The sequence below is a fragment of the Acinonyx jubatus genome, chromosome C1, assembly GCF_027475565.1.
Source record: "Acinonyx jubatus isolate Ajub_Pintada_27869175 chromosome C1, VMU_Ajub_asm_v1.0, whole genome shotgun sequence".
Classification (NCBI taxonomy): domain Eukaryota; kingdom Metazoa; phylum Chordata; class Mammalia; order Carnivora; family Felidae; genus Acinonyx; species Acinonyx jubatus.
The window spans coordinates 114,859,936-114,883,150 of NC_069381.1; the positions used below are offsets into that span (position 1 = coordinate 114,859,936).

The following is a 23,215-nucleotide window of genomic DNA, read 5'->3' on the forward strand; positions in this document are numbered from 1 at the left end:
GCTATCACAGGAGAGAAAGTCGAAAGTTTCAAGCCCTTAAAATCCCCACGGAATTGAATCCAGACTAAGGAAGGTCAGATTGGGAAGGCGTTTTATGGAATTGAGGCTGGAGCCAGGGGCTTGAGCCTAAGGGCTGGAAGGATGGTCAGTTGTGGTTGGAAAGTGGGATTGCAGAACACGTCAGGGGGGCTGAGAGACAAGGAGGGGTTGCTGACACCTGAGAACAGACACCTGGAAGGGTAGAGGTCTGAGGTGGCTGAAGAGAGAGGCCATTGCAGGATGTTGAGGCAGGGAGGGAGGGAGGGAGGGAGACAGGGAGGCTGGAGGCCGAGGGGCCGTGAGCCAGTGACCGCAGGCTGACAAGTGAAAAGGTGGGGCTGGCTGGGAGAGTGGGTGCTCTACCAGCATGGTGTGAGCTGCCCTGCCTGCCCCGTCCCCGAAATTCCCACTTGAATTTCCTCAGGCGCCATCTTGTCTCCTTTCTCTGCTACCTGCAGCACCTTCTACAAACATCCTGCTTAAGACCCCTATTGAGGGGCGCCTGGGTGGCTCAGTGGGTTGAGCGTCCGACTTTGGCTCAGGTCATGATCTCACGGTCCGTGAGTTCGAGCCCTGCGTCGGGCTCTGTGCTGACAGCTCAGAGCCTAGAGCCTGCTTCAGATTCTGTGTCTCCCTCTCTCTGACACTCCCCCGTTCATGCTCTGTCTCTGTCTGTCTCAAAAATAAATAAAAACATTAAAAAAAAAAAAAAGACTCCTACTGATACCATCGCGGCTGTTTGTGTTTCTGTTTCTTCCTTCTTTGGGGGCAGGGGGCTCCTTGAAGGCTTGACCAAGCCTTATGTTCTGTGCTTTCCTGTCGTTAGCACCGTACAATGCGTGCCACGTCGTAGGCACGGACTCAGTGTTCCCTGAGTGACTGTGTGGGCTCAGAAATGGGTGGGGCTGGGGGGGGGAGGAGAAGGCACAGGTAGAGTGAGAACAGAGATTCACTGCCGGCGGGACAAGGCAGAGTGTCGTTTAAAAATTTCAGACCATGTTATAAAAATCTTTTAACGCCAGAAAGGGTTGTCTTATTGATAGAAACACACTGCTTTTGACTTAATGTCAATAAAATTCTGCCACTTTCTGGCTTCTAGAGTTGGCTTTTTAAATATCATGCCTGCTTTCTACATATTTTCCAGGGAGAGTTTCGATGTGGCTATTTATTTTGCTGTACTGCTAGTTTGAATTGTCTCTCTTGATACTGTAATGAGGAATATTAGTTTACTAAAGTTTCCTAAGTACTTGTGATTTGATTCCTTGTTTCCTACTCCTCTACTTTTTATGCCCCACCTGCTATAGCTGTTGAACATTTTCACATTTCCGTTATTAAATGCCTGTACCTTGGATTTTCAACGTGGTAGTAGAGGGTCGTAGTGAAGTGTTAAGAATACAAACAGGGGCACCTGGGTGGCTCAGTCGGTTAAGCGTCCGACTTCGGCTCAGGTCATGATCTCGTGGTCCATGAGTTCGAGGCTCGCGTCAGGCTCTGTGCTGACCGCTCAGAGCCTGGAGCCTGTTTTGAATTCTGTGTCTCCCTCTCTCTCTCTGACCCTCCCCCGTTCATGCTCTGTCTCTCTCTGTCTCAAAAATAAATAAACATTAAAAAAAATTTTTTTTTTAAAAATTAAAAAAAGAATACAAACTTAAAAGGGGCGCGTGGGTGGCTCAGTTGGTTAAGTGTCCGACTCTTGATTTTGGCTCAGGTCATGATCTCGATTTTTCGTGGGATCAAGCCCCACGTCAGGCTCTGTGCTGACAGAGCACAGCCTGCTTGGGATTCTCTCTCTCTCTGCCCTTCCCCTGCTCATGCTCTCTCTCTCTCAAAATAAATAAAGTTAAAAAAAAAAAAAGAATACAAACCGTAAGGCGAGGTGGCTCTGGTTTTCGACTACTGCCTGACATTATTAGCTTTAAAACTGTGGGCAGGTGTTTGTATTTTTTTACCTAACCTTTCTGAGCTTTCATTTCTTTTTCTTTGAATTAATTTTTTTTTTTTCAACGTTTATTTATTTTTGGGACAGAGACAGAGCATGAACGGGGGAGGGGCAGAGAGAGAGGGAGACACAGAATCGGAAACAGGCTGCAGGCTCTGAGCCATCAGCCCAGAGCCTGACGCGGGGCTCGAACTCACGGACCGCGAGATCGTGACCTGGCTGAAGTCGGACGCTTAACCGACTGCGCCACCCAGGCGCCCCATCATTTCTTTGTCTTTGAAATGGGCATAATGAGGCCTATGTACCTCACAGTGTTTCACTGTCTCTGCCTTAGCACACTTCTTCCCTCACCTGTTCACAAGTATCTCCCGCCCTCATTTGCTTATGCTTTTCTTCCCTGTTAAGTGTTTTTATTTTTTTAAGTTTATTTATTTATTTTCAGAGCCAGAGAGAGCACGCGCGCGAGTGTGGGAGCATGAGCGCATGTGAGCAGGGCTCAGCTCCACAAACCGTGAGATCATGACCTGAGCTGCTGAACCCACTGAGCCACCCAGGCGCCCCTCCCATTAAGGTTTTCTTTTGGTTTGTTTTTTTAAATGTTTATTTATTTATTTTGACAGAGAGAGGCAGAGAGTGTGAGTGGGGGAGGGGCAGAGAGAGGATCCCAAGTAGGCTCTGCGCTGTCAGTGCGTGGAGCCTTGACTCGGGCCTCTGTGCCACAGACCGTGAGATCATGATCTGAGCTGAAATCAAGAGTCGGACACTGAACTGTCTGAGCCACCCAGGCGCCCCTCTCCCATTAAATTTTATCATTTCTCCTATTAAGTGCACCCAATTACCTAATGAGCATATATAGTTTTAACTTGGTCATTCCATGCCTTCTGAGTTACCCCTCTGAATTACCACAGAACTTATTTATATCCCTTATTTCTTTTCATTTTTTATATATTTTTAAACGTTTATTTATTTTTGAGAGAGACAGAGTGGGGGAGGGCAGAGAGAGAGGGAGACACAGAATCTGAAGCAGACTCCAGGCTCTGAGCTGTCAGCACAGAGCCTGATGCAGGGCTTGAACTCATGAACCACGAGATCATGACCTGAGCTGAAGTCGGACGCTCAACCGATTGAGCCACCCAGGCGCCCCTTCATATGCCTTATTTTGCAGGTGTAACATTCCACCTGTGAACTCTAATGTGCATCTTATGTTTGTGTTGACTTCTTACGTTGATAAGCTTTTTGTGAGTGCATTTCATTCTCTCCAAGTAAGTTGGAAGCATTTTCAACTCATGGATTATAGTAACTTCTCTTGTATTTTCTGTGGTGAGATGTGATATATGATAAGTTGAATCAATGCAAGTAATTGAGATTAGCCTGGTAATGGATAAACAGTACAAATGTATTCATCCCATCTATTTATCCATTTATTTATTCTGCAAATGCCCATTGAATACATCTGTGTTAGACTGAAAAACATGGCCAAAATATTTTGTAGCTCCTCCTATAAATTTGTAGAATCGATTTCCTCACACTTATCTAGGCTGGCCTTGTGACTTGCTTTCACTAGCCGGATGGAGCAGAAGTGATTTACAGGTTCTGGATTCTGGGCCTTGAGAGGCCTGGCAGTTTCCCCCTTTGCTACCTCAAAACGCGCTAGCCGCTCTGTAGTGAGGTGCGGCCTCTGTCACCGAATGGTTGGAGATCATATGTGGCAGGCGGTCCAGCCGGCAGCTAGCCTCAGTTTCTCAGCCATGTGAGTGATGCTGCTGTGTACTCGCACCCAGGTGAAGCTGGCATGAATGTTCCCAGGTGAGATTAGTAGAAGAGCCTTCTAGGTGGGCCCAGCCAACCCACAGACTCATGAGAAGTATTAATTTGTTTTGAGCCGCTAGGCAAAAATGGTCCTGCTTGTAACTTCTCTTATGGAGAAGTCTACGGAGCAGAGCTTAGAGTTGGTTCGGTTCTCTGCCATCCCTGCCCATCAGTCCTCCATTGTTAATACACCTCCATGGTTGTGTATGCAGGTGCTGTAGAGTAGTTATGATAATTGAGGGGATAGAGATAACTAATTTTTTAAAGGTTATTTATTTATTTTGAGAGAGAGAGAGAGAGAGACAGAGGACACAAGCAGGGGAGGGGCAGAGAGAGAGAGAGAGAGAGAGAGAGAGAGAGAGAAAGAGAGAATCCCAAGCAGGCTCCGCACTGCCAGCGCAGAAACCGATGTGGGACTCGAATGCATGAACCGTAAGATCATGGCTTGAGCCAAAGTCAAGAGCTGGACATTTACCCAACTGAGCCACCCAGGCACTGCACAGAGATAGGAGCCAGTTTTTAAAAATTCCCGTGCAAACCTTTTCCACTTTTAATTTTATTTAATGAATGAGGAGCCAACATTCTCCCCAGTGCCACTCAGGAAGTGGCAGAGTCAAGACTAGAGGCTGGAATTTTAAACTTTGTTGCTCTTTTCATTACCTCAGGCTGTGTAATTGTGTGTTTCTTCATTCTTGTTGAAGCTGGTATTTTTTAACTTCTTCCTGTTAGTCCCTGGCACAGTTGGGCTCACAGTTGGGCTATTGTTCTGATAAACATTGCTCTGTTAATTTCCACTTTCCTGGCTACTGCAAAGGAGAATGGCTGTAGGGCCATGGGCTTCACCTCTTATTGTTACTCCCCCCCACCCCCCCCCCCCCCGCCCCTGGTTTAGACCAAGATGATGCGGCAGGAAAAGGTTGAGGTGCTTATACCGTAGCGGGGGGCAGAGAAGGGTGATGCTGGGGAATGGAAGAGCCCTTTGCAGTTGGGGAGGAAGAGTTTAAGAGGAGTTGGGGCATTTTTTTGGAAACACCTGGCATGTGTCCCTTTTCCCAGGAACTGATACAGTAAGGTCTAGTGGCTCCATGGCTTTCGTGGTGAGATCTTGCTCAAGGAGAGCACTTAGCATGATACATCAAGAGGAGGAAAGGTAGTTGGCCATTCTAACCTCACCTGCCTTTTCTTTTGTATCATTTTTACATTCTCTTATTATTTTGGAAAACGTGTGCAAGTGGGACTTTTTTTTAAACTTATAAATAGTGTTACATTCTGAGTCATTTTGTTTCTGTTTTTGTTTTTAATTGAAGTACAGTTGACGCGCAATGTTACATCGGTTTCAGGTGTATAACATAGTGATTGCGTAAGTCTGTACATTATGCTGGTGCTCCCCGCAAGGGTAGCAACCGTCTGTCTCCACACAGTGCTGCTGACTGTACTCCCTGTGTTGTCACTTTCATCCCCGTGACTTACTCATTCCAACAGTCTGAGTAATTCCTAACACTAGCACTGCTGTCAGGTAGTCCTCTGTGCGACACCGCGCCCTCAAATGATGATTTCAGAACTGATGACCGATCGTGAACAGACGCTGTGCCGGTTCGTAAGGTCTCTCTGGGCAAGTGCTGAGTCCTGTTTATCGCGTCCCCGTGCCTTCCAGCAATGCCTTGCACATAACAGACCTGGTTTTTATTTGGTCTAACCATAGGTCACCTCTGGGACTGCAGGTTAACTTGAGACGTGTTTCTTTGTTGGGCTTTTCCCTGGTAGAGAGCCTGGACAGGATGTGGGTGGAAGGAAGAGATGTCTTACCTCCTCCTCCCCCCGTTTGTTTATATTCTATTTTCTGCATCTTTTAATATAACGTTTTTTTTTTTTTTAAGAATGTTTTTGTATAATTCTGTTGCTGTATGAAGTTTTGCTGGTGTTTTTGTTGGTTTAGAAAATTCCCAGGGGGTACAGGGAGAAAGGCACATATTTATTTACCTGGGTCACTAAAAATATCTCTGCATGGGTACACAGGAAACTGGTGACATTATTTGCTGTTAGGGAAACTAGGTGGCTGGGGGGCAGGAGTGGGAGGGAGGTTTTATACTTTTGTACCTTTGAATTTGGGACTATGTGATTGATATTCCCTGAATGCTTCTGAAAGCAGAGATGGAGAAAATGCTCGAGAGTATCAGTTACTTTTTTTTTTTTTTAATTTTTTTAATGTTTATTTACTTTTGACAGAGAAACAGAGCATGAGCAGGGGAGGGGCAGAGAGAGAGGGAGACACAGAATCCGAAGCAGGCTCCAGGCTCTGAGCTGTCAGCACAGAGCCCGATGCGGGGCTCGAACTCACAGACCGAGAGATCATGACCTGAGCCGAAGTTGGACACTCAACCGACTGAGCCACCCAGGCGCCCCCCCCCCCCTTTTTTAAGTTAAGGAGAAAAAGAGTAGAGAGGACCCAATCTGCTTAACACTTAGGGACTAACAGTGTCTTTCATTCTGTGGGTTTTGTACATAGGAGTTTGTGACCTACTTTTGAGTATCTTAAGCCTTTATTGCATAATTACCCTCAAGAAGCATATACTTTTATTTGTTGGAAATCCTATACAATTCTTAGGGAAGGGGAGCTTTTTATACATAATACGTATTTTAAAAATTATAGAGAGGCTGAAATGAACAGAATCATTCCTCTCCCAGCAATGGAGACCGCATTCTTTTGCCTGTTACTTCCTAGCTGAGCATGATGTCTGACCTCCTTTCCCTGAGTGAGAACAGAACTAGGCCACACTTGTAATCACAAGGGTTTGAAGGTGGGGAGAGGAAACTAAGTGGCCATGTGGCCTTAGAAATTTACTTACCTGTACTTTTCCTCAGTTTCTTCATCTGTAAAATAGGAATGCTAATACCTACTTTTTACAGTTGGTTGGAGAATTAAAGGCAGTCCATATACATCATCTGGCATTGAACTTGACACCTCAAGTAGAGGCTTCAAAGTTGTGTGATCATTATCATTATTGGTTAGTGTCCGTTGATTTTAGGCCCTCGGAGGAGTAAAGGATAGGAGATTGTTTTCACTGAGAAGGAAAGATAGATGTTTGGGGGAGGGCAGAGTGCATCTGATATCTGCGGGTGTGTAACAAACCACTGCAGACCTGTGGCTTACAGCAACAACGAGATGTTACCTCTTAGAATCTGTGGTTTGGCTGGGTGGTTTTTTGCTTGTCTCCTCAGACTTGTGTAGCTGCAGTCAGATGATGACTGAAATGGCTAAGCGGTCCCTGACGGACTCACTCCCATGTCTGGTGGCTGCTTCTGACCGTTGGCTGGAGCATGCTGCTTGCCTTCCACATGGCCTCTCGGGTTCCAGGAGCTTCCTCCCAGCATGGCGGGCCCTGGGCAGCATTCTAAGGGTGGGCGGCAGCACTTGCCTCTCAAATCTCTGCTTCCTTTTGCAGCGGCTGGTTCCCCACCGGCCAAAGCAAGTCACAGGGCCAACCCCAGAGTCACTGTGGGAGAGGACTTAGGCCCCACCTTGATGAGGGAAGAGAAGCAAAGAATTTGTGGCCATTTTTAATCCACCACAAGCCCAATCTTGTTTGATTTGCTTCTTGGGCTGATATTGGACAGAGAAAAGAAAAGGTTCTGTTTGTCCAGTTTTCCTGTATCACTGATGCCTCCTTTATAAAGCTCAACATAGCTGATTAAGGAGCTGTGGTTATTTTGTTTGGCTTAAAAATTGGAATAAAGGGTAATAGACGCTTTTATGTATTTGAAGGTCCTTCTTATGAAGGAGGGACCAGTTCCACGGTGTGGAAGTGATGGAGAGCAGCTGTCTCCTCCGCCGTGTGAAGCAGGGTCTTCTCAAGGGCCGTCCTGCCCCCAGCACCATTCATATAGAAGATGGGTAATCAGTCATGTGTCTGGGACTTTGAAGGAGGGTCTTCCTCATTGAATGACTCGACTTGAATGATTACTGCTGGTGTCAGAAGTCTCTGATTCTAGAACTCAGAAAGTGCATTGTGCTGTTTTTTTGTTTTTGTTTTTTAAATGTTTGTTTATTCTTGAGAGAGACAGAGCATGAGCAGGGGAGGGGCAGAGTGAGAGGGAGACACAGAATCCGAAGCAGGGTCCAGGCTCCGAGCTGTCAGCACAGAGCCCAACGTGGGGCTTGAACCCACGAGCCATGAGAACATGACTTGAGCTGAAGTCGGACACTTAACCGACTGAGCCACTCAGGCAGGCGCCCCATCGCATTGTGCTTTTTATACCGAGGGTAGGGACGGATGAGGTGATGTCAGAAAGGGAAAGAATCTCTGTGCTCAGACTGGAAGAATTATTCTTTGCAGAATTTTAATTTTACTTGATTTATAAGTCCATATTTACCTGCTAGAACCCCTGAGAGCTGGGACTTACTGCTGATGTGTGGAACAGTTCTCGTTCCTGCAGCGTCAGGGAGGTGCTGCATCTGGAAGACAGGTTTTCTGTGGCTCTTGTTAGGTTGGAAGGCAAGGAGAAATTGCATAAGAAATAAATGTGTACAGTTGCTGCAGCAGCTATAGATTCACTGTTCAACTTGTTCAGTCTGATGAAAACAGTGTTAGTGTAACTTTTCTCGAATCGTGTGTTTTGCCCTCAAACATGATTTTGAGATCTCCTGATTTTATAACAAACACCAGGTCCAAATGGTACTGTTGTCAGCTGAGGATACTGTCTGTAAGTGATCAGAATGTGAGCCTGTTCCCTCTTCTCCTCTCCCTGTCCCCCTACCCCCATCACTCCCTTTTCTTTCTTGGAGGGAGGATGACGAGGCAGGGATGACTGCTCACCCTGTTGTAAAGCTCCTGAGCAAGAAGTTTGATGGAGATGCTGTCTTTGGTTCCCATTACCAGGCCAGCCACTTTGGTCAGTGGTCTTTCTATGGCGCCCACCCCATTTCTGGCAGTGGGTTTTTTAGAAAACTCAGAGTAAGGCAGTAAGAGTAAGCTACGGTACCTGCAGTGATTCACACGCAGAGTGGGGTTACGTTTTTGGTGGGGAGCAAAATTGAAGCCACGAATAAATATGCTAGCTGAAGCAGAAGACTGCTTTCCTGACTGGCGTATTTACAAGCTGGAAAATTGTGAAAAACGTCAACCTACCAACTGTGTAGCTCATTGGCTCTTTGCTTTGTGTTTCCGTGTTCTTCCTGATAAAAATAATAATGATGTTATTCTGATATGGTTGCCAAACGTTCATGCTTCTCACTCCACTTGTGATTGTAAATGATTCTGCAGCGCGAATTGCTTTGTCTGTGGTTTAATGTTTCAAAACATTTGAATGTTACGTTATCTGTGCTGATTTGTCGCTCTCTTTTACTTTTCAGAATGGACTGCTGAATTATGAAGAATTTCAGACCCAAGAGTAGAACCTCGCTCTGCCACTCACTCCTTTATCTCCTGCTAGTTATTTAAATTGGACTTTTAATATCCTACCAGCTGCTCTTCAGACACACATGGTGCATTGTTGCCATTCCCCGGATTGCATCTTTGAAACACAGGCTCTTAGTAACCCTCAGCGAACAAAGAGGCAACCTCCCGGGTACGTTTACTGGGAGGGTGTCACCCTGACTGCCCTCTAGCTTCTGCTGGATCTGGATTTGAATTCCACCATGGAGCCTCGCATGGAGTCCTGCCTGGCACAGGTGTTGCAGAAGGATGTGGGGAAACGACTGCAGGTTGGCCAAGAACTTATAGACTATTTCTCAGACAAACAGAAGTCTGCTGACCTTGAGCATGACCAGACCATGTTAGATAAACTTGTGGATGGGCTCGCTACCTCTTGGGTGAACTCTAGCAATTACAAGGTAAGTCGCGCTCCGGGAGGCACTTGTATAGGTGGCCGGGCTGCCTTGGTGGGTCCGAATTGGTCCTTAGGAGAAAGGATTCCTCTGGGAGAGATGAGCAGGATTCTTTGGCCTCCAGTAGGACACTCTGGTTGTGGCTTTTGGACATTTCATTCTGAAGCAAGTAGAGTTTACTCTGATTCTTGTTGGAGATTGAAAGAATCCTTATGCTTTAGCACTTCGAGAGAAGGCCAAGTGAACACGTAAAGAGAGGCTCTTGTGTTGGAGAGTTTACAGGCATTTGCAGCCTTGAAGTTAAAGCGAATGCTGTATCTTGCAGTGAATGGGTCATGAGATGTTGGTGAGTGGCCCTTCAGGAAAAGCAAATGTATTCACTGGTTTCCTGTGGGGAATAGAATTGGCTATAGTACGTGGAGCATTTTACCTTCAGGTCACTGTGCTGAAGTTGGCCTAGGTACTTGGCCAAAAATAGTATGGGTTGCCAAGGACTCTTCTGCAACCTGTATGCAATGGCCTGGAGGCGATCCTTCAGCTTCTAAAGATCAAGGTGGGCATGTGCCTTTGGTGGGTAGTGGGTGGAGGCAGGGGTCCGAAGACCCAAATGACCGTTTTACCCATTCAAGGACTGAGCTTTCATGAATAAAGATGGGACTTGAAGCACTGAAGAGATGTCATTCTCTCTACCTGTCCCCTCCCCCTTCCTCTCTCTTTCAGTTTGACCCTTTGGGTCAAGATTGGGGTGGAAGACTGGGGCGTCGGCATGACTCCTAATAAGTGCTATAAACATTGTGAAGGGAACCCGTGAGAAACAGAATCTCTTGTGCCTTTTTCATTGACCCGGTTTTCTGAGATTGGTTTGGACCTGGAAACTGGTGTTTACAGACTCTTGTTTTCCAAATGCATTAAACCTTGGTCTCCTCTAAGAGTCAGTAGGCTTTACACTCATTAAGGGACCTACGACCCTAATATTTTACTTACAACTGCACATAAAAGTTATCCTGTCTCTGAAAGGTGAGCTTAACTTCTGTTTCATTCACCTATTTATTCATTTAGCTGAAGTTACACGTGCTGCTTATGTGCTCAGCCTTGGTGCTGGATGGTGGGAGTGTTACAGGAGAGGTGTGGAGGGTCTAGTCTAGAGACACCTTATCTGTGTTTGGATCACAGTTCCGCTGCTTTGTATGCACATTATGATGCTTTTGGGTGAGAGTAACTGAAGTCTGACTCATTGGCTTAAAGCCACTGTATGGACGTCGGGTGATTTTCTGTAAGAATTTAAGAAGCCTGCAGTAGCTAAAGCAATGTCCAGGGAAGGAGAGTGTCCGCTTGTGTCTCTCTCAGAAGCTCCCCAGCAGACTCTTATACATCAAATTGGCCAGAATGGCTTTGCCTGCCCACCCCAGCATCACTGGAAAGTGGATGGGTGTCCATGATTATTGTCTACCATCATGCTTGACCTCCTGATCTTAAGAGTCCGGCCTCAGGGGCGCCTGGGTGGCTCAGTCGGTTGGGCGTCCGACTTCAGCCAGGTCACGATCTCGCGGTCCGTGAGTTCGAGCCCCGCGTCGGGCTCTGGGCTGATGGCTCAGAGCCTGGAGCCTGCTTCCGATTCTGTGTCTCCCTCTCTCTCTGCCCCTCCCCCGTTCATGCTCTGTCTCTCTCTGTCCCCAAAATAAATAAATGTTGAAAAAAAAAAATTAAAAAAAAAAAAAAAAAAAAGAGTCCGGCCTCCTTGGAGTGAAGCATGTGGCCATGTGAAGGAGGGGGGATATTTGAGCCCTGTCAGACTCCTGCTCAACAAGTACTGGGTCGGTGAGTGAACAAGCACTCCCTAAGTGTTCAGTTCCATAAAGGCAGACAGTGAAACATAGATTGGCTCCAACCGCACTATACTGACTGTGCAATAGCAGACTGCTGTTGGTGTACAAAACTCAGGTTTTATATATATTATGGATTGAAGGAGGAAGTTGGGGATGGGACTGAGGTAATATGGCTATTAAATAAGTAGCCCACAGGGTCTGCTGTACTGTGTGAGCTCTTAACCTCTCGGGCTCCGGTTCCCTCATCTACGGTGTTGGGATAACGGAATTATTATAAGCACTAAATGAAGGAGTGTATAAAGTTGTCCCGCTCCTGCCCCATAACAAGCACTCAGACGTTAGCAGTCGGTGTCAAGACTGGATCCTGCCTCCGAGGAGCTCATAGTCTGGCACTGATCAACAAGCAAAGGGTTTTACAGTACAGTAGATTGGGAGCAGTACAGTACAAGTGGGAGACCCACCAGACTGGGTGGGAAGCCAGAAGAACATGGTAACACTGCCTGGAGGAATCCAAGGTGCTTGAAGGTTGGGTAGTTTTTTCAGAATAGCGTCTTCCGGGTCACAAAAGCATGAAAGATTAAGACTTGACCTTTCACAAAGGAATTTTTAAGGAAGACAGCTTGGTGGGAAGAAGTCAGCGAGATGACATTTGCTACTGACTTGCATGTAATCATGGACAAATCACTTTACCTGTCTCTTCAGTGCAGGTGTTTGACTAGGTAATTGGGACTCCAAGCTCTAATACCTTATATGACTTCATACTGATGGCTTTGTGGTCTTGGCCATGTCATATGGTTCTAATGTTACATGGTAGTGAGCATCCCCTTTCTTTATAAACTGAGTGTGATGACACTGCCCTTTGCACACCTGGTGCCCAGAGCTTGGAACACAGTAGGTGCTCAATGAATACTGGTTTCTTGAGTGAACCTGGGAGCTTAGACTGTTCTGCAAGTACTCCTGGGGGCTTTACCAAAATCTGGAAACTTACCTTTTAGACCTCTCCCCCACCCTTTTAAAATTATAGATCAGGATTTCTCAGAGCCTGATGTGCATTTTCAGTTTTATTTGATATGTTTTTTAAAAAAAAAATTTAACGTTTATTTATTTTTAAGAGAGAGAGAGAGAGAGAGAGAGAGAGAGAGAGAGAGAGAGATAGCATGAGCCGGGGAGGGGCAGAGAGAGAGGGAGACACAGAATCTGAATCAGGTCCCAGGCTCTAAGCCAGTAGCATAGAGCCTGACATGAGGCTCGAACCCACAGATCGTGAGATCATGACCTGAGCTGTGATTGGACCCTTAACTGACTGAGCCATCCAGGTGTCCCTTGACATGTTTTATATATTATGGATTGAAAGGATTCACTTTATGTTAAAATTTTGCAGCTTGGCTTCTTGAATTTTTTTTTTTTAAGTTAAGGACTAAAAGGATAGGAGAAAAGGGAAACAATTTTAGTCTTTTAAAACAGTAGTACTTGAGTATTGTTATTTCTTAAAAGAAATTTTTTTTTAATGTTTGTTTATTCTTGAGAGAGAGAGAGAGAGATACAGAGTGTGAGTGGGGGAGGGGCAGAGAGAGAGGGAGACACAGAATCGGATCCGGGCTCCAAGCTGTCAGCCCAAAGCCCAACTTGGGGCTCGAACTCATGACACTTGAGATCATGCCCTGAACTGAAGTCGGACGCCCAACTGACTGAGCCACCCAGGCGCCCCGGGTATTATTGTTCCTTAACAGAGAATGTAGTTGAATGTCAGCACAGTGTCTCACTTAAAAAAATAGTTGGCTGGTGCTTGAATCATTTTACATTTGATTCTTTCTTTCCTTTTTTAAAAAAAAAATAAATTTTTTTTAATGTTTTCATTTATTTTTGAGACAGAGCATGAGCAGGGGAGGGGCAGAGAGAGGGGGAGACCACAGAATCTGAAGCAGGCTCCAGGCTCTGAGCTGTCAGCACAGAGCCAGACGTGGGGCTCAAACTCATGGAGCATGAGATCATGACCTGAGCTGAAGTCGGACGCTTAACCGACTGAGCCACCTAGGCTCCCCGACATTTGATTATTTCTTAAAGTGGTAAGCAAATTTGTATTTGGCATTAATTGCAGTTTAATAGCTGCTATTTATTGCTCAGTTACTGTATGTCTGGGATGTTACCTATTTAATCTTCGCAGCACCCATGCAAGGTAGATGGTGGTACTCTGATTTTGTACATGAAGTAACTGAGGTCACCCAGAATTTTGAGGTATAATTTCTACTAGCGATTATGGAACTGGGGCTTCACTGTAGGTCTCCCTGATTTCCTAGCCTCTGCCCCTCTCATAAGAACACAGTAAGCAAATTTTCTTAAAGGACATGTAGTAAATACTTAAGGCTCTGTGGGCCAAATGGTCTTCTCACAAATATGTAAATAGTTTGGGTCCATATAGTGTGAGAGCAGCCACAGGCAACACGCAGATGAATGGATATGGCTGTGTTCTGATAAAACTTAATTTACAGAAACTGATGGAGGGCCAGTTTGGCCCATGGACCATAATTTGCCAGCCTCCAAACTAAAACATCAAGCCCCCTACTATGTATAAATGCTTTTTCTTTTTTAAAAAAAATTTTTTTTCAACGTTTTAATTTATTTTTTTGGGACAGAGAGAGACAGAGCATGAACGGGGGAGGGACAGAGAGAGAGGGAGACACAGAATCGGAAACAGGCTCCAGGCTCCAAGCCATCAGCCCAGAGCCTGACGCGGGGCTTGAACTCACGGACTGCGAGATCGTGACCTGGCTGAAGTCGGATGCTTAACCGACTGCGCCACCCAGGCGCCCCTAAATGCTTTTTCTTTACTGGTGGGAACCATTCATGATTCATCTGAGGGAAGAGTAAGGTTTATGATTTGCATGTGATTTTTGGAATGGGGAGAGCATTCTTACAGGTTTGTTTTTGAAGCGCTGTATCTGAATTTTGAGAAAACTTGCCCTTTGTAGCCTTCTCTCACTCAGTCTCCTGTTATGATCAGTTTGCATTCTGTTAGCCTATCACTGATCATTTTTTTGTGAGTTGGCCTCAGACTTTCTTTGGTAATAGAAGTCATCCTGGGGATTGAGGAATTGGTTATCCGAATAAGGCCCTCATACATCCAGAACACCAGGGCTACACTGTGGGGTGCTGTTCAACCTGGAAGCATTTACTAAGTGTTCTTTGTTGTCACAGTGACTGTGGAAGGCACAGAAGGAGAGGAGAGACTCTTGTTTGTTTTCTAGATTACTCAGACATTAAAAATAAATCCCCAAACTTTGAATATGGTCGCCCTCCTTGATCTGGTCTCTTCCTTTAGTAAAACTTGAAGAACGAGGAAGATGGCAGAGTAGATTTTTGCCCGAACCTCCAGCCACTGTTGAGTTTTCCTTCCCCTTCTCTCTTGTGTAGGTGAGAAGGGATGAAAGGAAAGAGCGATCTGACCCAGAGAGGCTGCCTGGGCTCCGGCAGCTGGGGGGAATGAGGGAGCACGATGCTGTGCACCCCTCCCCGGTGCTGACACCTTCCATTCAGCCGGGCAGCCCCACACACCTTACATTTGCGGGCACCTGCACGTTTAGTGGGCTTGGTGGGGACCACATGCTTTTTGTGAGTACAGTCCCACAGTCCTTTCTCCACAGTTCCCAAATCCCTGAAGCCCCAAACGTAGTGATTTTCATTTGTTGTTTGACCCAAAGTCAACTGACCTGAAACTACGTGCAGTCTTGATTCACCTGCTCAGGGCATGTTTCACAGCAGAAATACTCATGTTTGATTGTGGGCTGCCCTACGTACTGTTTAATATATGTATATGTATTCTCTCCCCACCTTATACATTCTATATATATTTCCTGTCTTGTATGTGTAGCTGTATTACCTTACCCGTGTAAAACCTGAAAAATTTTGTATTCCAGAGCACCCCTGGCAGCCAGAGTTTTGGATAAGTGATTTGTGCACCTGTATATATTACTGTAGACTAATAATGATAACCTGTGATTATGGGACATTTACTGTGTACCAGAAATTGTGTTAAATATGTATTCATTTTTACCTTCTAGTTACCATATGAGATAGATACTGTTGATTACATTCTCCAGATGAGGAGACTGATGCTCAAGGAAGTCAGATCACTTGTTCAAGGTGACAGAGCTAGTAACCAAGGTTTTTGGGACTTGACCCCAGGTGCTTATGCAACAGCGGAAGTTAATTAAGCACTTATGATGTGCCAGATACTGCGGTGGGGGCTGGGTGTCCGGTGGGGACCATCGGGCTCCGTCTGCACCCTGACCGTGCTACCGGTGCCTGGGCAGTCTTGCTCTAAGTTTGGGACATGCGGACTTCATCCCAGTGCACTCTTGTCTCAAGAGCATGCCAGACTGCTTTGTATTTGAAATTTTAGGTTCTCTGTTAACCTAGGGCTTCTTTTGTCTCTGCCCTAATGGTCTTTATGGTCTAACTGGGGACCAGGGGTAAGGCAGGTGAGAGGACAATGGACAGTGTAGGATAAGATATCATTAGGATATCTTAGGAGTGTCTATCATAGGAGTGTCTATAAATGCTGTAGGGCGGAGAAGAAAAATGTTAGGGTTTGCTTAGTTGCAGAGCCCATGATGGTGAGGTAGAATTACACAGGGCTATGAAGAATCAAAAATAATCTGTTTTCTTTCTTTTTTTATAATTAAAAAAAAATTATTTTGAGAGAGAGAAAGCACAGTTGGGGAGGGGCAGAGAGAGAGGGAGGGAGAGAATCCCATGGAGGCTCCGCACTCAGCATGACCTGTGAGATCATGGCCTGAGCCAGAATGGAGTCAGACGCTGAACCGACTGAGCCACTCAGGCGCCCCTAAAAGAAAGGAACGTGTTTCTAGCGTTCAGAGAAGCCTCACTTCCTTTCTTGTTCCACCTCTCTGGGCAGCACCATCTCTGTAGACCATGGAAGATTTAGTCTTGCCTTAAGCTTCTTTACCTCTGCCCTGGATCAGGTGCCCTTGATAGGCGTGAGGGAAGGAAGGTGTTGACAGATAAGGGAGATTCCTCTCGTTTCCCTGGCCTCTGTTGCTACAACCTTGGCTTTCATTGAGGTTTTTACTTCCCCCTGTGTGTCCTTGAGGGGAGAGCCAGAAAAGATTATTGGATTCAGATGAAGTGACTTCTGTTTCTTTTTCTGGCAGTCTGCTGGGTGCTGCCATTAAGCCATGCCTCCGTTCAGAGGCTGTTCATTTCTCCCAGAGTTTGTCCCTGCAAGTGTTGTTCATTGGTTGTAAGATCTGCATTTCTTGGGGCGGCCTCCCTCCCTTCTCTCCTTCCTTCCTTCCTTCCTTCCTTCCTTCCTTCCTTCCTTCCTTCCTTCCTTCCAGCATTTACGTTTTATGAAACATTTATTAAACAAATCTTCTTAGGGGAGCCTGGGTGACTCGTTTGTTGGCACCTGACTCTTGATTTCAGCTCAGGTTGTGATTCCAGGGTTGTGGGACTGAGCCTTGCGCCCACTTGATTCCCTTTCGATCTCTCCCTCTGCCCTTCTCTCCCACTTGCGCTCTCTCTCTCTCTCTCTCAAAAATAAAAAAAAGGTATAGTTAGTGCACAATGTTATCTTAATTTCGGGTGCACAACATGGTGATTAAACTTCTCTATACGCTATGCTGTACTCATGACAAGTGTAGCTACACTCTCCTCATACAACGCTATTACAAGATCATGGATTATATTCCCCATGAATACATTTTATTCCCATGATTTATTCATTCCACTACTGGAAACCTTTACCTCCTACTCCCCTTCACCCATTTTGCTCCCACGCTTCTGGCAGTCATTCATTCATTTATTATTTTTGTTCCAGTGTAATTAACATAGTGTTACATTAGTTTCAGGTGTACAATATAGTGGTTCAGCAGTTCGTGTATTACTCAGCGCTTATCAAGATAAGTGTACTCTTAATCCTCTTGGGGTATGTTTTAAAAAGACAGATGTCTCGGGGCGCCTGGGTGGCTTCAGGCGGTTAAGCTTCCAACTTCGGCTCAGGTCATGATCTCATGGTTCATGAGTTTGAGCCCCGCATCGGGCTCTGTGCTGACAGCTCAGAACCTGGAACCCTCTTTGGATTTTGTGTCTGTCTCTTTCTCTGCCCCTCCCCTGCTCACACTCTGTCTCTGTCTCTATCTCTGTCTCTGTCTCTCTCTCAAAAATAAATAATAAACATTAAAACAAAATGAAAAGATAGATGGCTCTGGTGTTGTAAGTAGAAAAGCTATAGTGAGCAGTACTAAGCAAAAGCAGAAACACGTCAGGAAAAGTTATTTCAAGAAAATTTTGTGGATCGTCAAGTAAAAATGGTACGTTTGATGTATGTAATTAATGCACTTCTTTCAAAATACGTGTTTATATTATATGCAAGAGCATCAGAGTGTGTCAGAAATAATTCAGATTTGAGTGTGAATAGTCTGGATTCCTGTGCTGGCTCTGCAGCTTTGACTTCTGAGCAGGTAACCTCCCTCATGTACACAGCGTTATGTGGATTCAGTGAGCCAGTGTACATAAGGTGCTGGTAGTGATTAGTGTGTAGCATGTGGTCAGTGAAAGGAAGACAGTGCAGACATTATGTAGTTATGGAGAGGAAATATGTAGAAAGTGGACTTGCTCATGGGGCTGAGGTTGCCTACCTTCCCGTAGTCCTTGCCGGCCTTGGATCTTTTGTAGTGAAGAGCTGTGCACTATTGATAACCAAGAGCAGAGCAGCAGCTCTTGGAGAAATCCAAGGGTGAGTTTACAGCCTACTGGTGGGGGCGCCTGGGCGGCTCAGTTGGTTAAGTACCCAGTTCTTGATTCTGGTGCAGGTCATGGTCTCGTGGTTCTTGGGTTTGAGCCCTGTATTGGGCCCTGCGCTCAGTGCGGTCAGAATCCCCCTGCTTGGGACTGTCTCTCTCCCTCACTCTCTGCCCCTCCCCCGCCCGGCTTTCTTGGTCTCTCTCAAAAGAAATAAATAAACATTAAAAAAAAAAAACACACACACACAACTTTAAAACCTACCGGTTGAGGACCCCTTTTAGGAGGGTTTAGCAGGGGTGTTTTTATTTTTATTTCTAATACTTTGCCTTGCTAATTTAGAAAGCTAAAATTTAAATAAGGATATGTATAATAGAAGAAATCTTAAATTGAATGTCACAGCAGAAAGAAAAAGAAACAGCTGGGGTGAGAAAATGGAGCCAAAAATGAGGCGGATGAATCCGTACATGACAGCTAATGTTTACTAATAGCTAACATTTATTTATTTATTTATTTATTTATTTATCCATTTATTTATTCACTTATTTATAAGAATTATTTATTTTTGAGACAGAGAGAGTGCAAACAGGGAAGGGGCAGAGAGAGGGGGGACAGAGGATCTGAAGCAGGTTCTGTGCTGACAGCAGTGAGCCCAATGTGGGGCTCGAACTCATGAACTGTGAGATCATGACCAGAGCCGAAGGTGGACGTTCAACTGACTGAGCCACCCAGGCACCCCAGTAGCTAACATTTCTTAAGTGCCCGTTACGGGCCAGAAACCGTTAAATGCTTCGCATCTGCTGCCTCATCAAATTATGACGTAGGTACTACGTGAAAAGTCTTGTGATTAGTCCTATTCTGCAGTTGTTGGGGAAACCACCTAGGAGAGTGAAGAGAGTCACATAACTAGAAAGTGTGAGAGGCAGATTTTAATTTGAGTAGTTTGACTTAGAGCCCACATCTGAATCCATGTGCAATGCCACTTTTTTGTAATGTTGCAGCAGTATTAATAATTTCTACTGGAGCGTAAAGAATAGAGTGTAAGGACTCACCCCGGAGTTCACAGTGATTGCTTTAGGAGACTGGGTCCTGAGTGAGAGATAAGCAACTCATTTTGTACTTTAATGAGAAACCCAAATATTTAAGGTTAATATTTTAAACAGTTCTTTGGTCCTAGTAGACTCATGACCATGAATAAATACTCTCTTATTTTGGAAAATATTCAGACGTATCGGAAGGTTTCAGAAAATAGTGCAAAGAACTTTCATGTAGTTCCGCCCAGATCCCAGTGTTAACCCTTCACATTTGTTTTGTCTTTCTGTCTGTGTATGCACGCATATTATCATCATTTGTGGACCGTTGGAATGTGAGTTGTAGACACAGTGCTCTGTTGCTCTTAAACACTTGCATGTATTTCCTAAAAACAAGGACATTTGCTTATGTCATCTTAGCACAGTTATCTTAAGTCAATAGTAGGATCAGTAGAGGAAGATCTGTCTCATCTGTGAGCCTTATTCACATCTCACCTGTTGTCTTCCTAACGTCCTGTGTAACAAAGGCAAGAACAGTTTTCTTGTCCACAATCCAGTCCAGAACCACAGTTGAATTTGGTTCTCATCTGGATAGTCTTCTTAAATCTGAGGTGGTTCATCATCAGTCTTGCCTTTGTCTCTCTTAATACTTTGGAAGAGCACATTTATTTTGTACAGCCCTTCGATTTGAGCTTGAATGTTTCTCATGATTAGATTGAGGTTGTGCCTTTTGGGCCGAATACCATGCACGTGTACTCTGTGCATCATATCAGGAGAGACACGGTGTCTTTCTCTTCCCTGGTGAAAGAGGTCTTTGCCAGGTAGCTTCCGAAAGTTGCTATTTTTATTTTTGATTTGTCTTTTATAATGAATAGGTATCTTATGGGGAGGTCCTTTGCGACTATGTAAATACCCTGTTTTTGACCAAACTTTCACCTACCAGTTTTAGCATCCATTGATATATTTTGCCAAAAATAATTATTACTGTGTTGTCTGCCATAGGGTGACTTTCTGATTCCATCATTTCTTCTTCATTATTAGTTGGCTCCAAATATTTTTGAAATATACATCCTATGTCTGTTTGTATAGCAGGAATTAAGCGTATATTTTGATAGTTATCCCCAAAAGGAACTACTGTGAAGAAAGAAAAACTTTTTCAAATTAGTCTCATTTAGATACATTTATACTCATAAAGAATTTAAGGTAGTCTAATGATTTGTGAACCTATAAGACACATGATGTGATGAAGTTTGGTTTGGGCTAGCAGTAATGGAGAGATGGTCGGCTCTACGTTTTCATAACGATTGTGCACGGGATACAGAAAGGCAGATAATAGCAAGACGTCTTCCTGGATTTAGGATATTAAAGGACACTTTGCAGGAGAGGGAAAAAGCAGAGCATAGAAAACATGAAACAGAAGACAGTACTGAGTGAGATCTAGGTTATTTTGCTGTACTTCCTGTGGACAGAATCCACCAGCTTGTGCTTTGGACTGAGGGGGAAAATGTCATAAATGGGGAGGAAGTGCTTCGTGCCAAGTTCAGTGGCTGGTAGGAGTCTGTTTAATCATCCTTTAAAAAAAAATTATTTTGAGAGAGAGAGTGCGAGTGGAGGGGGGCAGTGCAGAGAGAGAGGGAGAGAGGTCGAGAATCCCAAGTAGGCTCCACACTGTCAGTGCAGAGCCTGACTCAGGGCTTGAACTCATGAACTGCGAGACCACGATCTGGGCCGAAACCAAGAGCCGAACACATAACCACCCATCTCTGGCATCCGCCCCATCTCTGTTTAATCACCTTAAGCGCTTTGTGGAAGAATGGCCCTTAGGATTCTATGTTTAAAAAATAGGTATTGGTACACATTCATATTACAATATATATTTGTAAGGTGTATTTTAATATATATTGATCCTGAGATCAGGGGTCTCATGCTCTACCGACTGAACCAGCCAGGCATCTCTTGGGACTCTTGGGTGAGGGAAGAGAGATGGCTCAGTGGGCTCCACGAGGAAGCATGTTGCAGGTGACATTAATGGAGGTAGTGTTCTGAGATCCTACACTAGTGGGGCTGAGCAAGGTCCTGGGTAGAGGAGCCTGGAGAGATAGTGGGACCTTGGGACTGACTCCAGGGGCAGTGGAAGACATCGAAGGACTGCTGGGTGCTAACGATGCCTTAGGAGTTAGGGATGTAATGAAAGTGGCGTGGGCTAATACCAGGGGGAGAGGGGAGAAGCAAACTGGAGTAAGGGCATTAGAGAGGAGGACAGGGTCAGGGGGTTTTGCTGTTAGCTTGGGTATGTGAAGGACTGGGGTGAATTTGAGAAGTCCTCAAGGTTTCAGGCTTCAGGATGCAATTTATTGACTGTGGGTAACCTTATGGAAAAAGGTTCTTTTCCTGCACTATGCATTTTTTTTTTTTAATTAGAGAGGACATTTTGGGGCGCCTGGGTGGCTCAAGTCGATTAAGTGTCTGACTTCAGCTCACGTCTGATCTTGCAGTTTGTGAGTTTGAGCCCCTCATCGGGCTCTGTGCTGACAGCTTGGAGCCTGGAGCCCGCTTTGGATTTTGTGTCTCCCTCTCTCTCTGCGCCTCCCCTGCTCACGCTCTCTGTCTCAAGAATAAATAAACATTAAAGAAATTTAATTGGAGAAGACATTTTAAGAAAAAAATACCAAATAATTTGGAGGAACATTTAGGAAAATTTTTGTCTTTGACTTACTTTGGCAGAGGGTCTTAAGCCTTGTATGCTTTGTGATTTACATATGTATCTTGGGAACATCTTTTTTCAAACACTTTTTTTTAATTTAATTTTTTATTTTTTAAAATTTACATCCAAATTAGTTACATATAGTGAAACAATGATTTCAGGAGTAGATTCCTTAATGCCCTTTACCCATTTAGCCCATCCCCCCCCAACCCCTCCAGTGACCCTCAGTTTGTTCTCCATATTTATGAATCTCTTCTGTCAAACACTTTTCTTTTTTTTTTTAAGTTTTTTTTTTAAGTTTTTTTTTTTCTAATGTTTATTTTTGTGAGAGAGAGGGAAAGAGAGAGAGGGGGGAGGAGGGGTGGGGGGAGAGAGAAGGAGACACAGAATCTGAAGGAGGCTCCAGGCTCTGAGCTGTCAGCACAGAGCCCGACGCGGGGCTTGAACTCACAGACTGCAAGATCATGACCTGAGCCCAAGTCAGGTGCTCAACTGACTGAGCCACCCAGGCGCCCCTGTCAAACACTTTTCTTGAGGCTGCCTAATTGAAGTATTTTTGCAAATGCTGATTTAGAAAAATAATTTTGTTTTTCTTATGGTAAAAGTGATATGTGCCTGTTATATGAACAAGAACCAACTAATAAAACTTCTGAATATAAAGTTAAAATGAAAAAATTGAAGATCAGTCACAGTCTATTGCCATAACTAGTTTATTTTTATATTGGTAGAAAAAAGATGGAAAAAATATTTATGTAAGACTGCTCTTACTATACATGTTCTGTATGCGTGTGTGTGTGTTTTGTGTCTAGTTTCTTTCATTTAGTCTACACATGCTACTTTGTGAGCTTTTTTTTTTGGTTACGTGTATGTCACGACGATTTTTTCACATCAATAAATTAGACCACTTATGAGTTAATATAACTTTAACGTATTACTCTCTTCTGTGAATGGTTAGCCATCATTTCTTTATCCATAGTTGGTTGCACACACATAGGCAGTTTCTAGGTTTGTTTTTTGTTTGTTTGTTATAAGCACTGAACATCATTGAGTGTACATATGTTCACGCTCGTGTGTGTGCGCGTGCGTGCATGCGTGTGTGTTGACAGTTCTGAAAACCTTTCAGCCTGAATTGCTGGGTCAGAGTGGGCCAGATTGCGCGCCCAGCAGTGGTGCAAGAGTGCGTGCTTCAGTACCACCCGTGGGTATTACCGTTTCTTTGGATAGCCTTCCGTTTTCATGGGCAGGATATCTCTGTGTAGCTAGCGCAGCACTTGATAGAGA

General features: G+C 44.7%; 1 protein-coding gene across 11 annotated transcripts in view; it reads left to right on the plus strand.

The window, feature by feature from the left end:
- Window positions 1-23,215, plus strand: part of CLASP1 (cytoplasmic linker associated protein 1) — a 272,484-nt gene that overhangs the window by 26,655 nt on the left and 222,614 nt on the right. For all 11 annotated transcript variants that reach the window (XM_053214873.1, XM_053214874.1, XM_053214875.1 and 8 more), the window contains exon 2: window positions 9,138-9,617. In XM_053214873.1, coding sequence (XP_053070848.1) covers window positions 9,423-9,617 — 195 coding nt within the window. In that variant the 5' untranslated portion in view covers window positions 9,138-9,422. The remainder of the gene's footprint in view (window positions 1-9,137; window positions 9,618-23,215) is intronic.